The sequence below is a fragment of the Odocoileus virginianus genome, chromosome 8 (genome assembly GCF_023699985.2).
Source record: "Odocoileus virginianus isolate 20LAN1187 ecotype Illinois chromosome 8, Ovbor_1.2, whole genome shotgun sequence".
In the NCBI taxonomy this organism is placed as follows: domain Eukaryota; kingdom Metazoa; phylum Chordata; class Mammalia; order Artiodactyla; family Cervidae; genus Odocoileus; species Odocoileus virginianus.
Window position 1 is genome coordinate 70,019,762 of NC_069681.1, and position 16,126 is coordinate 70,035,887.

At 40.3% G+C, this 16,126-nt stretch overlaps 1 protein-coding gene across 3 annotated transcripts in view; it reads left to right on the forward strand.

Moving 5' to 3' along the window:
• PARP4 (poly(ADP-ribose) polymerase family member 4) overlaps positions 1-14,427 on the forward strand; it is a 69,494-nt gene extending 55,067 nt beyond the window's left edge. For 2 of the 3 annotated variants that reach the window (XM_020915116.2, XM_070471621.1), the window contains 4 exons: positions 409-1,746; positions 3,369-3,468; positions 9,484-9,616; positions 14,039-14,427. In XM_020915116.2, coding sequence (XP_020770775.2) covers positions 409-1,746; positions 3,369-3,468; positions 9,484-9,616; positions 14,039-14,234 — 1,767 coding nt within the window. In that variant the 3' untranslated portion in view covers positions 14,235-14,427. Of the gene's footprint in view, positions 1-408; positions 1,747-3,368; positions 3,469-4,094; positions 4,195-9,483; positions 9,617-14,038 lie in introns of those variants that run through there. The other variant, XR_011489077.1, reaches the window with a different exon arrangement.
• The last annotated feature ends 1,699 nt before the right edge of the window (positions 14,428-16,126 follow it).

The following is a 16,126-nucleotide window of genomic DNA, read 5'->3' on the forward strand; positions in this document are numbered from 1 at the left end:
TCTTGCATTGGCAGGTGGGTTCTTTACCACCAGTGCCACCTGGAAAGCCCATTTTAGGACTAATTTGACACTATAATATTGCTTATTGTCAAGTCTTTGACAAGTCCCTTTTATGGTCCTCAGTTTCCTCTTGTGGAAAATAAGGGGTGTTTAAAATTCTGTGATTCTAAGAACAGAGAGAGATTAAGATATTTGGTGTATTTACCGCTGACACCGTCTCCAGCTCTCCAACTCTGTGTCTATAAATGAGGGCACTATAGGTAAGTGACCCTGAGTGTCTGGTCTTCTCAGTGCCCTGGGACAGACAGTTTCATCAGTGCTGGGAGGTCAGCTCCAGGAAGCCTGGATGCTTGATCGTCATCCCCTTGACTTGTGCTTTCCTTATGTTGTCACTTCTCTTTCTGGCAGACTCTTTCAGCATCCTCTGAATGGAAGCAAGAATCCAAACGTAAATGTAAACCTAAATTTTGGACTGTAAAGAAACGTTCAGCACTTAACACGAGACTTTCTGAAGATTTTGAAGCTTTTAGCTTTGATGCCCTGGAAGAATCTGAAGCGGTCAGTTTTGTCTTCAGGAATGCGGAGGAGCCCTGGGGTTTGGGTCCGATGGAGTCATCTAAACAAACAGAAGTTAAACCACAATTCACAGAAGCCATCTCACAGAAAACAAGCGTTTCCGACATTCCTACTGCCCCTAGCTTCTTAACTGCACCCCTCCATGTTGGCTCTGCTTTCCACCATCATCCCAGCTCAGCACTGTTCGGTTCTCCAGCTAGTCCCAAACACTTCAGTTCCCCTAAGAAGTACCTGGAGACGGGCAGTGGTGCCGACGTTTCCCTGGACATGGCGTCTTTTCCCAGGTTGCATCTCCAGGGCCCACCCTTGCGACTTGCTGCTGCTCCCAGGGCCTCGTATAGCTCCAGGTCACAGCTGCCCAAAACTGATCAAGGGGGTGCCACAGGCTTCGGTGTCCACCCTGTTCAGCTGTATGTTGCTTCCTGTCCTTCTACAGGTCTTCTCCCTAGTCCACTCGTGGGGTCTGTCTTTTCTTCCCCTGCCCCTCCTCCCCCCCTACTCAGGGGGGTTGTTCCCCCTCCTTCCCCTCTACCTGGGGGGGTTGGTGTTCCTCCTCCTTCCCCTCCTCCCCCTTTACCTGGGAGGGTTGCTGTTCCTCCTTCTCCCCCTCCTCCCCCTCTATCTGGGGGGATTGTTCCCCCTCCTTCATCTCTGCCTGGGGGGGTTGGTGTTCCTCCTCCTCCCCCTCCTCCCCCTCTACGTAGGAGGGTTGCTGTTCCTCCTCCCTCTCTTCCCCCTCTATCTGGGGGAATTGTTCCCCCTGCTCTCCCTCTATCTCAGGGGGTTGGCATTCCTCCTCTCCCTCTTTCCTCTCTTCCTTCTCACCATATCCCAGCTCCTAGGAGTGCCAGTTACAAGCGGCCAGTGGCTCCATCTGGCCCTGCTGAGGATGTCCAGCCAGACGTTACTCTGTTAGCTGTGTATGATGAACCTCTGTCATTAGACTCCCTCCAACGTGATTGTTCATTTTTTGAACGTTCTTCTGAAACGGAAAGTGATAAAACAGCAGGACCTCTGGCAAGTAGGATTTTTAAAAAGCTGGCAAAATATGACCTGAGAAGTGGCTTTACTGCAAGCGCCCAGGCACAAAAAGATGAGGGTGGCCTAGTTGGCAAAGCAAGCTGGAAGAATTATGTGCCTTCAACTGAACTCTTCAGGCTTCAGACCAAGGTACTAGTCTTATCTCTCCATATATCTGTGCTTAATTAGCTTCAAAGTTCAGGATGGTGCTACACAAAGTAGCTACTCACCAGACTGCTGCTGGTCCACACTGACATGAGGAACTAGTGCTGGAACGCAGCTTCCTTCACTGAGAAGCCAGCTGAACAAACAGTATGCTTGAGGATAGCTGGTTCTTACCTATCTATTTTTAACTGTTAGGCCAGAATATCATGGAAGGGAGTGTTAACATTCCTCAGTTGAAGGTCAGCATCCCTGAGTGGGTCCTGGGGTAAGACATTAATCTCCTAGGTTCTAAAACTTCTGAACTGCAGTTCACAACAATTGTCACATTGCGAAGTAAAGCACAAGTGTTGTAAGTACACTCTAAATATTAAAGTTCACAGGAATGTGACTCAACATGTGATCTTATATTAGACATTATCATTCCATTTGTGAAGGTAAATCACACTCTATAAATTTAGTTCTTGCACTGGTACTAAGACCCAATCTTATGTCTGCAATTAAGTTGTTTTGACGTAATATGCTCAATTGCTCAGTCATGTCTAATTCTTTGCAACCCCATCCACAGTAGCCTACCATGCTCCTCCATCTGTGGAATTTTCCAGGCAAGAGTATAGTAAAGTAGAAAAGTAACTTGGCTTAGTGTCAGTTCAAGTCCCAGCCCTTCCACTCTGAGATCTAGGGCAAGTCAGTCTTTCAGTCATTCACGCAGTGAGAGTAATAAAAGTGTCCAGCTCTCAGAGGGTAGACCAGCTGCCAGCAGCCCCCAGCTGGAGAAGTGTATGTGGGAGCAGCAAGAGTGTTGGGGGTTAGGTCCTGCTGCTACTGCTTGTCAGCCATGTGACTTTGGACAACTTGCTTAAGTTTTCGTACCTCAGCATCCTCATCTGCACAGTGGGTTCAGTGACAGTACTTCACAGGAAGCGACTCACAAGATAAGAAAACAGCACTCTGTACTGGGTGAGGGCCGGCTGGCACATTCTGTCACTCCTGTTAGTTTTCAAATTGTTGCCATAGATCCTCTCACCCATGTGCTTACCTTCATCCTACCTTTTCCTCCACGCCCTGTGTTAGTTCACCTTGGACCTGGAGTCTGTCTGCTTCTCGGTTAGAATCCCCAGGATTAGGCTTGCAACACTTCTGTAAGCATGTGATGAAGATCCATCTTAGCTGGAGTGGGCAGGGTCTTTGAGCACAAGGAAGGTAGTTTCAAAGAGCATGTTCAACATAATTTTATCTTTAGTGGAAAAGAGTCATTTTCATATTTCTTCATAAGGACACATTTTAATGTTGAACAAAAGGAACCGTGTTATTTAAAAGTTTGAGAAACATTGTTTCAAAGAATTACTAGAAGAAAAAAATGTATACTATTTTAAAAAATCTCCATATGTGAACCTCTCTACTGCTTTATTACAAATGCCACCAGATATAATACTTACTGTCCATAGTATTTATGAGATTCCCAATAATACTGTGTTTGCATGTGAAGAACTTTGATTTTATAGTAAAGATGTCTTAATTCCCTGAGTTGAAAACATATTATTCATCACATAACTCATGTGATGAAATTTTAATAATGTGGCTGAAATTTTGTTTTCTTAATTTCGTAGGATGGCTGCTGGAAACTTACACAAGAACTGGGATTTATATTAAAACTTAATACAAATATTTTAAACAGCTTTCTTGAACAAAAAGGCATTCGATCTCTAGGTACGTCACTATTTTTCTATTTATAAATGTCATACTCTTAAATGTTACACATTTTTGTAAACCAGTGTTCAAATATATTTGTTACATGTGAAAGGGATTATATTTGTTAATCATCAAAGGATGGGACTAGTTTCTAGTGATCTTTACCATTAAGTAGGATATTACCTGTGCAGACCTATTAGCGTAAGTAGCAATGACTGCTGTCAAAAGATGCAAGTAGGCTAAACACAAAGATCGCTTTCACGTGCACCTCACAGTCAGGTGTTGGTCCTCAGGGAAGTCCCGCTCCACACAGCGGTTTGGATACTTAGACTCCTTCTATACTGCAGTTCGACCATCATCAATATGTGTCTTTACAGTTAACTCCTGGTGAAAAGGAAAGAAAAAAAGATTACTCTGGCATCATCCACCTGGTAGACCAGAGAGAGAGAGAGAAAATGTGGCAAGAATGAGCCTCTGAGCCCCACCCAGATACTAACACAGGGAGCTGGGAAATGTACTCTTTGAATTGCACTTCTTTAAATTGTGCTAGACCAAATGTAATGACGAAAACTTGCAGGGTGTTTTAGTTTCTGGAGTGAAAGAAGAGCTGACTAACTCCTGTCAATTACATTTATTAACCCTAGACAAAATATTTTAAAACCACTCTCTGAAGGCCTGGAATATAATCAGAAGCAGGCAGAAACTATCAGGGACACAAACCTTGAAAGAAGAGAAACAAATTAGGTGAGCTCCACTTTTATCCACCTTTTCACCTGAAGGCGCTTCTCAGTTCATGAGGCACATGGAGGTTAGAACTGAAACAGAAAGGGTTCATGGGATGATGGCACAGGGGTCAGCGTTTGAGCCTGAGAGCACCTCGAAATTGAAGGTGAGAATCCTTAATGGAGGGGACCGCAGAGCAGGGAGCTCTGAAAGCTGCATTGAAAGCTCCTTCAACTTTTGTTTTGGGATTGTGTGTGTTGTTTTTGTTGTGTTGATTTATTTGCTTGTTTTTAGCGAAACAAACTGCTACATCTGCTAGTGGAAGAAAATGCTTTGTTTTGCTCTGAAGATTCTGCAATTGTTCAGGCGTATCATAGTTCATAGATTGCCAAGAATAATGCTAATTAAATGCCAGTAAATTTTATTTATTCTTTTTGTATGGAATGTACACATTTCAGGGGATGATAGTGTCAGTGGTCCCTGTTCTTACCTTATGCAAAACATTCTCATCAATATTGGCATCATCTGTGTGATACTCCCAGTAGATTTTCCCAATGTCTGTTCACTTAAAATTGTATGGAATGACGTAATAAACGAAAAAATCTGACTTACGCACACACACCTCCCTCAGATCCTTGGCTGTCCCCTAACCTATTGATACACCAGTGTGCCTTCAAGGAATCCAGAAAAAAGCAACAATACGGAAGCTAGAGGGCTGAGCAGAGATTTCAGCTGTCACCAAGTGTTGGAAAGACAGGATTTAGTGTTCAGATTATAGCAAATTAGACTTGCTAAATGTCTCAGGCTTTCCACTGAAACCCTAGAAGAGCCATAAAGACTGTATGTATCTCATGATTAAGGACTGTCCAGCAGGATGAGGGAAAAAAACTGAACAGCCCCACCCTAACCAGGCCTAAAGCAAAGCCTTCAGAGGATCCACCAGAACAAATGTAAAACCATGAAAGTCCTAGAAGGACACAAGGAAAACTGAAAAATTCACAGATATGTGGAGATTATGCAACATGTTACAGAAGAAAACGTGGGTCAAAAGAGAAATCAAAAAATACCTTGAGACAAATGAAAATGGAAATTGTGGTGGTTGTTATAGTTGTTTAGTTGCTAAGTCATGTCCTACTCTTGCGACCCCACAGACTGTAGCCTGCCAGGCTCCTCTGTCACCTGGTGGCTCAGCGGTAAAGAATCCACCTGCAATGCAGGATGTGCAGGTTTGGTCCCTAGGTCAGGAAGATCCCCTGGAGAAGGGAATGGCAACCTACTCCAGTACCTTTGCCTGGGAAATCCCATGGAAAAGAAAAGAGAAAATGGAAATACAACATACCAAGATTTATGGGATGCAGCAAAAGCAGTTCTGAGAGATAAGTTCATAGAGATAAATGCCTAAATTAAAAAATAAGATCTTTAATAAGCAATCCAGCTTTTTCTGCAGTCATTGAGATGATATTATGATCTTTATTCCTCGATTTGTTGAACACATTGATCAGTGTGTGGATACTGAACCGTGATGTTAACTCTTCTCTACATGTTTTGCTAGAATTCACCTGTGAAGCTGTCTGGTCCTGGACTTTTGTTGTTGGGAGGTTTTTGGTGTATTCCCCCCCCCCCCCAATTCAGTCTTATTACTGATAATTGATCTGTTGATATTTTCTACTTTTCTTCCTGATTCAGTCTTCTTCTTGTTCAGTGGCTCAGTTGTATCTGACTCTTTGCGACCCCGTAAACTGCAGCACACCAGGCTTCCCTGTCCCTCACCACCTTCTGGAGCTTGCTGAAACTCATGTCCTTTAAGTTAGTGATGCCATACAACCACCTCATCCTCTGTCATCTCCTTCTCCTCTTGCCTTCAATCTTTCCCAGCATAAGGGTCTTTTCTGATGAGTTGCCTCTTGCCATCAGATGGCCAAAGTATTTATTGGAGCTTCAGCTTCAGCATCAATCCTTCCAATGAATATTCAGGATTGATTTCCTGTAGGATTGACTGGTTTGATCTCCTTGCAGTCCCAGGGACTCATGAGCCTTCTCCACACCACAATTCAAAAGCATCAATTCTTTGGCACTCAGCCTTCTTTATGGTCCAACTCTCACATCCATACATGACTACTGGAAAAACCATAGCTTTGACTAGATGGACCTTTGTTGGCAAAGTAATGTCTGCTTTTTAATACGCTGTCTAGGTTTGTCATAACTTTTTTTCCAAATCGTGTGCGTCTTTTACTTTCATGGCTGCATTTACCATCTGCAATGATTTTGGATCCCAAGTAAATAAAGTCTCTCACTGTTTCCATTGTTTCCCCATATATTTGCCATGAAGTAATGGGACCGGATGCCATAATCTTAGTTTTTTGAATGTTGAGTTTCAAGCCAGCTTTTTAACTCTCTTCTTTCACCTTCAAAAAGAGGCTCTGTAGTTCTTCTTTGCTTTCTGCCATAAGGGTGGTGTCTGCATATCTGAGGTTATTGATATTTCTCCAAGCAATCTTGATTCCAGCTTGTGCTTCATCCAGCCTGGCATTTCACATTATGTACTCTGCATTTAAGTTAAATAAGCAAGGAGACAATACAGCCTTAACATGCTCCTTTCCCAATTTTGAACCAGTCCATTGTTCCATGTCTGGTTCTAACTGTTGTTTCTTGATCTGCATACAGGTTTCTCAGGAGGCAGGTAAGGTGGTCTCATATTCCCATCTCTAAGAATTTTCCACAGTTTGTTGTGATTCACACCATCAAGGGCTTTAGCGTAGTCAACAAAGCAGAAGTAAATGTTTTTTTGGAATTCTCTTGCTTTTTGTGTGATCCAGTGGATGTTGGCAATTTGATCTCTGGTTCCTCTGCTTTTTCTAAATCCAACTTGAACACCTGGAAGTTCTCAGTTCACATGCTGTTGAAGCCTCGCTTGGAGAATTTTGAGCATTACTTTGCTAGCGTGTGAAATGAGTGCAGTTGTGCAATAGTTTGAACATTCTTTTGCATTGCCTTTCTTTGGTATTGGAATGAAAACTGACCTTTTCCAGTCCTGTGGCCACTGCTGAGTTTTCCAAATTTGCTGACATATTGAATACAGCACTTGGGAGATCCAGTCTTGGGAGATCATATATTTCTAGGAAGTTTTGCATTTCCTCTGTGCTGTGCTTAGTCAATCAGTCATGTCCGACTCGTTGCAACCCCATGGTTTGCAACTTTCCAGGCTCCTCTGTCCATGGGGATTCTCCAGGCAAGAATACTGAAGTGCATTGCCATGCTTCCTCCAGGGAATCTTCACAACATAGGGATAGAACCCAGGTCTCCTGCATTGCAGGCATTTCCTCTAGGTTGTCCATTTTCTTGGCATATAATTGTTCGTAGTCATCGACGATCATTTTCACAAGCAGTGTACGTCACAGGAATGTCAGTCCCCAGAACAGAAGAGTGTTTACTTTTGAAAAGCTGAGGGAAGGTTGGAGTGTAAGCAGATGGATTGGAGAACATATACAAGGGGGGCTTCAACTTAAAATATTTTCTTTCTATTAAAGAAAAGAGAAAAATTCAAAGCTTGGAAAACTGTTAAGAGTAGGTAAGCTATGAGGTGATGGGAATATTCATCATATTATTTTTTCTACTTTTCTGTATGCTTCAAATTTTTTTAAAAAACCATTAAGTGACTATGTTGTGGTAATGCAAACAGTGCTACATATCAGACATTTTGGAAACAGTTAATTGACCTGGGAAACTACACATATGTACATAGGCATATATGGAATTCAAGTTGTTTCTTTCTCTTGTTACTCTAATGATGATGGAGATTGTAGGAGAGGAAAAATAACTCTCTCTCTCCTCTTCTGGTTCTTGGCTGAGACTCCCCTGTAATTAAAGGTTAACAAGAGAGAAACAACTTGAATTACATACGTGCATATGTACATGTATGTATGGGAGCCAGAGAAACATCTGAGACTCAAAAAGCAGCCAGATAGCTGAGCAAGGGAGAGGGACAGGGGCTGTAGGGCTCCCTGGAGGGTGGGGAACAGGCAGTTTATGGTCAGGTGAGGGGAAAGAATGTGTGGTAGACAGATATTTGCACTGCCTGGCATTCAGTCTCTCAATGGAAGACTGGCAACAGCTCTCTTCCTGTTAGACAGCCCTTCTCCTAATTTATTTTAGACTGTTGCGGGTGGGGGGTGTAGTAAAAAGCTTTTCCTGAGTCTCCTAAGTGTTGATTGCCTTTAGCTTTTCACCAAAGTAGCAGATTCTCAGGTGGCTTATTTTGAACCGGAAAGCCTGTGGAAAGTTTGGTTTCACAAAGTTTGGGATTGGAAAGGTAACAATGTTTAAAATCAAAATGTTTGTATAAAGTCATCTCAGATACATAGGTTGCCTTTAGAAAATAAAAATGGGTCAATTTCTGGGCTCAGTAGATATAAGCATTCATCTTCAACGTTGGTATTTTTCATAATAGAGTAAAATATCTTGATTTGGATAAGGACACCGGTTACCTGTATGTACTGTTAAAATCATCAAAGAGAGCAATTTATTGATCTTGAGAATCAAACAGTCTGTAATCCCACACTTCATGAAGCAGGCAGACTCCAGTCTCGAGCCCAGAGAAGGCACAGTAAGGAAAGGGGCTGCTCGCTTTTATAGGAGGGGCGGCTGGGGACAGGAAGTGCTTCTGATTGACTGGTGCATGTCCAACCTCGGAGAGAGACCCAGGAACAAGAAAATAAGCAGAGAGCCTGGGAGCTGACTTAAGAGTCAGCACGTTTGGCTGCCTGAGTGTGTGGTGCTTCTGGTCAAGCAGAGCATTTACAGGAACATGAAAATTATCTAAATTTTGTTTTACTGACAGGGCACCCAAGGCACGAGCAGTGCTATAAAGCCTATTCCAAGACTACTGATCACTAGGAATAATTTGATATTAATACAGTGGTCTAATCAATGTATCAGTTGTTCATCTGTTGTATGCTTAGGTTTATTCCTCTGAGGTATTTGCAGCAGGAGCCTAGAAACTAAATTTCTTTCAGTGAACTTCACACATCTTTGGTTATGTGGAAAGTTAGGGTGCATGGGGTACTCTGGATGGAATTCAGCCCCTAACAACCATCAGGATCTTATGATAGACACTTGTTCCAGTTGCCCTCCTTTTCTATTTAAATAGCTGGCTAGTTAAGGACCTTGGTAAGTATTACAGAGTTTTATGATGTGCTAATGTGTTATGGTTTAATAGTAATATTAATGTAATTCTTCAACAGAACTGTTATAAACAGGTACCGTTTGGGATGCAGTGTCTCTAACAGACAAAAACGAATGCTTCACTTCCAGGTGTAAGAGGAAGAGAGCACCTTCTAGACCTGATCGCCACTTTCCTGGTGTTGCAGTTCCTTTGCACCAAGTTGGAACAGGAGGGAATAATCATCAAATCGCTGATGAGACTGGATGATGCTTCCATTCCCAGGTGACTTTAACTCATTTATATTTTCAGTCATTTCTTTTAGTATATTTGCTTATTTATTTGCCCTCAGCCTGTTTGTTTCATCTTGTTTGTTTTCATCATGAGCAAAAGCAGCTGTAGCAAGTGTATGTGTGTTGGCCAGGTTTTTATTGTCCTGTTATATGGATCCAGTGTAATAATTATGGAGAGTAATTCCTAAATTAACAATGATGCCCCTCCTCCCCACAGAATTATCTTAATCATGAAAAGAAATTGTTTAGGCTATGGGGAATTACATTCCTATTAGGTACCCTAGTCAGCAACCAAACTCTTTCAGTGGGTTTCTTTTTTTTTTTTTTTAACCTGGTGCATTGCTTCTTTTTTTTTTTTTTTTTCCATTTATTTTTATTAGTTGGAGGTTCAGTGGATTTCTTGTTGTAATAAGCAAGACACGGGCAGAGAACAGGCCAGGAAGCAACTTTAGGTGCTCATAAATAGCACCCCAAGTCCTAAAGCATTATGTATAAGGCTAAAGGAAAATTTGTCTTTATATATATATTTTTTATTCCAGAAAATAGTGGAGTTAATAGGGAATGATTTTGTTTTTATTTTGTAAGTTTCTGTGTACAGTAAACCTCTACATTTTGAAATCATCTTTGAACTTATCTTTAAAACTTAACAAATTTTTTCAATCTGTGAGTCTTTTATTGGTCATTTATATGCCAGGTAGCAGCGTCAGCAAAAACAAACAAAACAAGTGTGTTTCCACCTAAAAGAGCATCTTGTCTCCTCATTTGCCTTTTCATGTAGTGCTTCTCTCCCAACTCTAGATCCACATAGATGAAAACAGCTTTACTGGTAACAGATCTTAAGCAGAAAAATATTGATCAGGAGGCAAGAAAGCTATTGATAATCCCCTCCCAAATACAAAAATATTAGTCAGCAGTTACTACACAAACTGCCCATTTCACATACAGTCTCCCTTTAAGGCTAAGATTATCCTATTTTACAAGGGGTAGAGGCAATAAGTTCCAAAAGAATTCAACCTTCTTTGAAACTAGCCCACATGCTCTACAGCGGACACTATAAGCACAGCTTTTACGGCCACCTGAGACCAGGGTTCAGATCCAATGGGAAAGGGAACTGGAGAGTAACAATTTTTTTAACCACTTTTACATTGAATAAAAGTGGATCGTAATTTATGCTGAGCAATTACAAATCAGCTGTGTTTTTACAGAGTAATTGGAAGTAACTATTTTACAACTATTTCCTATTTGAAAACATTTTTTCAAGGCTGTAGTTCACAAGTGTGTGTGTATGGAGGGGAGGGATGTGGAAGATGAAGATGGATTATTTAGTTTAAGAAAAAAAGGCTCAACCATTTCTTAACTACCTTGTAAGAAGCTGCAGCGAACTGTAAGCACAGAGATAACTGTTCAAGGGAGCCTCTCACCGGAGCTCTTCCACTGTGTGTGGGTCGGACAGTGTTTGCACAGGAAACTGGGCTCAGAGAGTTACAGTGCTGCTGGGTCCTGGTTCAGGGCTCCTCTCACTACAGCATGTGGCTTTTATGTGCTTTTGGAAAATCTAACAATTCCTGGGCCTGGGACAAGAATACAAATAGAGACTCACATGCTATATGTCTTAAGTATTTAAAGATTACAGATTAAACTTGCAGTTAAATACATTTAAAGTTCTACCCCAACAAATACAACTTTGTAACCACCTAGAAGACCAGGCTCAGATTTACAATTTTGGGACCTGCCTAAGTTTTATGCTCAAATATGGCAGCATGTGACAAGTGTGTGACAAGTCCTGGGGCCCCAGCCCTTGGCTGATGCCTGGTACCATGGAGGCCTTGGGGGCAGGTATGAACACCCTGCTCGCTCATCAAAGCTGCATTTGTACCCATGCATATGGTATAGTGTTTTGTGTATACACACATGCACAGTCACACACATACACATACACACTGTTTTTCAAAAGGCAAGATAAGGGGAAAACTAACAAAATTAATAAAATATTTTCTTTGGGGGAGAAGAAGGAGACAGGATGGAAGTCAAGTTTCTCATGTACTTTGTTTTATGGTTTTGACTTTGAAACTGTGTAAATCTTTTTACCTAATAAAGGCCAGATATCAGAGAACAGAGGTTGAGCATGTTAAATTATACCATGGGAATGTAGTCAGCAGTGTCTGGAATATGAGGAAATAAATGGCAAGAGAAAAAAGAGAGGAGAGGCGAAACCTATAAATTAAAGGACATTTTTAAAAAAAGGAAGAACGTTTGAAAGGAGGCAAATGTAGCCCTTATTTGGATCCTGATTTGAACAAGACCCATTGTACTTTTTTCTTTTTAAAAAATACAGGGAAATTTAAACATTACCTGAATATTTTGTGATATTAAAGAATATTCATAACTATTTTTAAGTTTCACATTTAAGAAAAAGTTCTCTTAGAGATAATATAGATGAAATTAAAATAAATGAGTAAATCTATTTGTACTCTCTTACAAGGACTGATTAAATTCTCCACTTCTGGGGAATTCCCTGCTGGTCCAGTGGCTAGGACTCCATACTGTCACTGCCAGCAACCCAGGTTCTATCCCTGTTCTTAGAACTAAGATCCCACAAGCCATGCAGCTCAGCCATAAATAAATAATAAATTCTCTACTCCCAACATCATCAGACACAAAAGAGGTACTCAGAAAATAATTAACTGAGCATTTTACTATATGTAATATATAACTTCATTTTAAAAAGCAACATGTTTTAAATGAATATCTGGAAAAATACCTTCAAGAACCGGTGGAAGGGACTGTTTGATTTACAGGCACAACCAGTGAGCCACCTCCTCTTTTTAAATCTTTCCAACTATGATAGCCACTGGAATAAGTATTAATAACTTTGAGTCACCTTTTGAATTGTTATGGCACAAACTATTAAGTGAAGATTTTGAAAAACAGTGAAGTATATCCCATCACACATCATAACACCCATGCTGTTACCATATCACTGTTATTGTGTGGGCAGAATGATTTGTTGGCACTTTATAAAAATATTTTAAGTAATTTTTGTTTCCTATTTATGCATGTTTAAAGCTTTTATATATTTTTGGCTTCGTGATGTACATAACATTAATGCAGTAGCACGTTGCTTGGAGGTATATGAACAAAATTTTCATGTTAGTAGAACCATCAAAGTTTAGAGGCCATCTGGATTCGTGAGAATATTTAAAATCATCTTGCTGCTTTTAGTAGTTAGTAACTGTCCGTAGACTAATGATTATTGGGTCTTTTTAACCATGCTGGGTATGCCAGCTATTTAGTATGTTCATGTCATCATATTCAGCTAACATTTATTGATTGCCAACTTTGTGCCAGAGACTGTTAAACTTTAAATTCATACTTTTTGTTAATCCCCACAACAAACCCATAGGATCTTGTATCACTGTTGTAACTGAAGAAAGAGACTTCCAATGATAAATGAAAGCTGTAACAATATCACACAACTAGGGAGTTCCCTGGTGGTCCAGTGGTTAGGACTCTGCAGGTTCACCACTGAGGGCCAGGGTTCAATCCCTAATCAGGGAACTAAAATCCCACAAGACAGCTGGCCAACAACAACAAAAAACCAATATCACAACCAGTGTGCTGTGTGATCACAGAGGCAGGATTTGAACCGAGCTCTTAACCACCACACTACTCTGATGGCCCTTTCCCAGTTCATGGGGGAAAAAACAGAAAGATGGAGAAAATTCTCCAGGTTTTCAGTTTCCCCCATATTCTTTGGTATATATCACCACTTGTTTGCTAGGAAGTTCTAGCAGACAACAAAACAACGAGGAAGTAGCTAACTAATACTAATGAGCGATCCCACGGTTTTTCTGAGTCTTTAGTTTGAATAATTGACACCATTTTCTGGACACAAACTTGAAATTTTTATGTTATGCACATTTTACAAGTAAGTTGTTCCTCATTTGTATGCTAAAATTAAATATATACCAGTATCTTGGGTGACTCTCAGGTACTTTACAAGTAAATAATAGAGTTGAGAATTCCTGGGACAATAAAAAGGAGAGAGAAATGAAAGCCTTTGTAAAATAGCATCAAGCTTGTCCTTGAAGGATAGAAAGGGGATGACAACAAGTAAACATGTAAAGGGCCGGAGAAGCTGGAGTTGTCCTGGAGAGAGAAGAACGTGTGTCACACATGGGAAGCTGGGCAGTGAGGGGGCTACTCTGTTTCCAAGTAGTTGAATACATTAAATGCACTATGTCAGACAGGTGGAAGAACTTTCACAAAACGTCAGAGGAAAAAAAGAACTGCTTTTATTAAGTATCTTAATTTTTGACAGATTTTGTCTGATATAATGTGCTGGATTTGGTACCACATGACATTTCATATGTAATTATATTCTGAAATTGATGGAAAAATGTGTTTAATCTAGGAATATTCCCTGGGATTGTGAGAAAATAAAGAAAGCCAGTGAGTGGCTCAGAAGAACTGAAGGGCAGTACCCATCCATCTGCCAGCGGCTGGAGCTGGGTAAAGACTGGGACTCTGCCACCAAGCAGCTACTGGGGATCCTGCCCAGAGATGCCGCCTCCCCTCCTCACAGGCTTCTTAAGCACAGCCAAGGCTGACGCACATTCACTTGTCTTTTAGCCTGCATTCATGCCTCATGTGTATGATAACCAGATATAATTGATGCCTATAATGAAATCTAATTACGATTTTATTCAGTATAGCAATCACTTTAAAATAAATGGAAAAGGCTGTTGTTTCAGTGAACTAACAAGCAATTGTACAATAAAAATTTCAAGGAATTCCTTTTAACTCCAAGCTTTTAATGCTGTGATTCTGGATTTGATCCCTGGTCAGGGAACGAAGATCCCACAAGACAAGCAGTACAACCAAAAAAACTTTTTTAGATAAAAATTCTAATATTACAGAATTTTTTTTAACCAGAGGTTGGGGGAGGGTAGAGATTGGATGAAGGTGATCAGAAGGTACAAACTTCCAGGTACACGATAAATAAGTACTAGGATGTAATGTGCGGCATGAAAATATAATTAACACTGCTGTATAGTACATATGAAAGTTGTTCAGAGACTAAATCCTGAGTTCTCATCACAAGGAAAAAATGATCTTCTTTTACTCTGTACCTGTATGAGGTGGTGGGTATCACTAAACTACTGTGATCATCATTTCATGATGTTTGAGAGTCAGATCATGGTGCTGCCATCTTAATCTTATACCGTGCTATATGTCAATTATATCTCAATAAAACTGGGAGAAAAAATTAGGTCACTACCCTCTTTGACCTGTAAACTCCACTGGTAGGAATTGTACTTCTAGAAATTCATCTTACAGAAATGTGGACACATTGACACATGCAGGTATCATATGTGCATATATACATAGTGCCATCACCCAGCATACACAATAGAGCCCATTTTAAAAGTTCTGTAAATAGGTATTTGCGAGATAAAAATCTATCATGTCATATTCCAAACTAGTTACCTTTGAGGAATAGAAACTTTATTTCTATCTTATATACTTTGAATTTTAAAAGTTTAAATTAAAAAAATTAAAAAATTTTACAAGGAACGTATGTACTTAGTTTTTATTTCAAAAATACATAAAAGCAGAGTAAATAGTGTAATGACCCCCATCAAGACATAAAGTATTTTGTCAGTCTTTTTACATGTAGAACAGTCTTCTCTCGCCTCTTACTGCTGAGGAACTGGTCTGGCTGTCTTACCAAATGTCCCACATTCTGGATATGTCTGTGTCCGTTTCTCTTTCCCCATATTTCCTGTAAACTGGGAATTAAATCTGTAGTCCCGAGGAGATTAAGGATCAACGTTTCTGTCAACCTGAACCATGAAGTTTGGTTGATCTGCTTTAATAATGTTAACATTGACTAGCAGGTTTCCAATATGAAGTTGTTTCCCTACAACCAACATCTATCTGTGGAGAGATACTTCGACATCCAGTTCCTTATCAGTCAAATGATGCTGTTGTCTGAATCATTTTAAGAAATATTGTGATTCTCTATTTTATTTCCTTCTTCTTATTAGCTAGAATTCTGAAATAATAAGTGTTCCCCATCAACTAATGTTGCTTTATTTAAAATTATAATTTAAATATTTTATTTAAAATGTTTTTATTTAATATTGTAAATATCTCAAATTATTAGAATTGCTGCCCTTCTTTAGAGGCTGAGAGTCCCTGGAAGGCAGGCTCTGATGTATTTATCTTTATGTTCCTAACACCTAGGATGCACTTAGCAAGCCAGCACAAAGATCTGCTGCATCAGAGTCATAATCTGTTCATTTAAATTTTGTAAATTAATGTTATTTTGTAAATTGTCAAAATAAAAACTGTCACTTGCCATCTGCCTCTACAAGGATGAGGTCATTAGCCACTGCAGTCTCTGACCTGCAACACCCCCTGAAAGGAACTTGGGGCCAGGATCAGGAATGAGGCTCTGTGCTCTGGGAAAAACTCGCAGGACTGGCCTTCAGATATC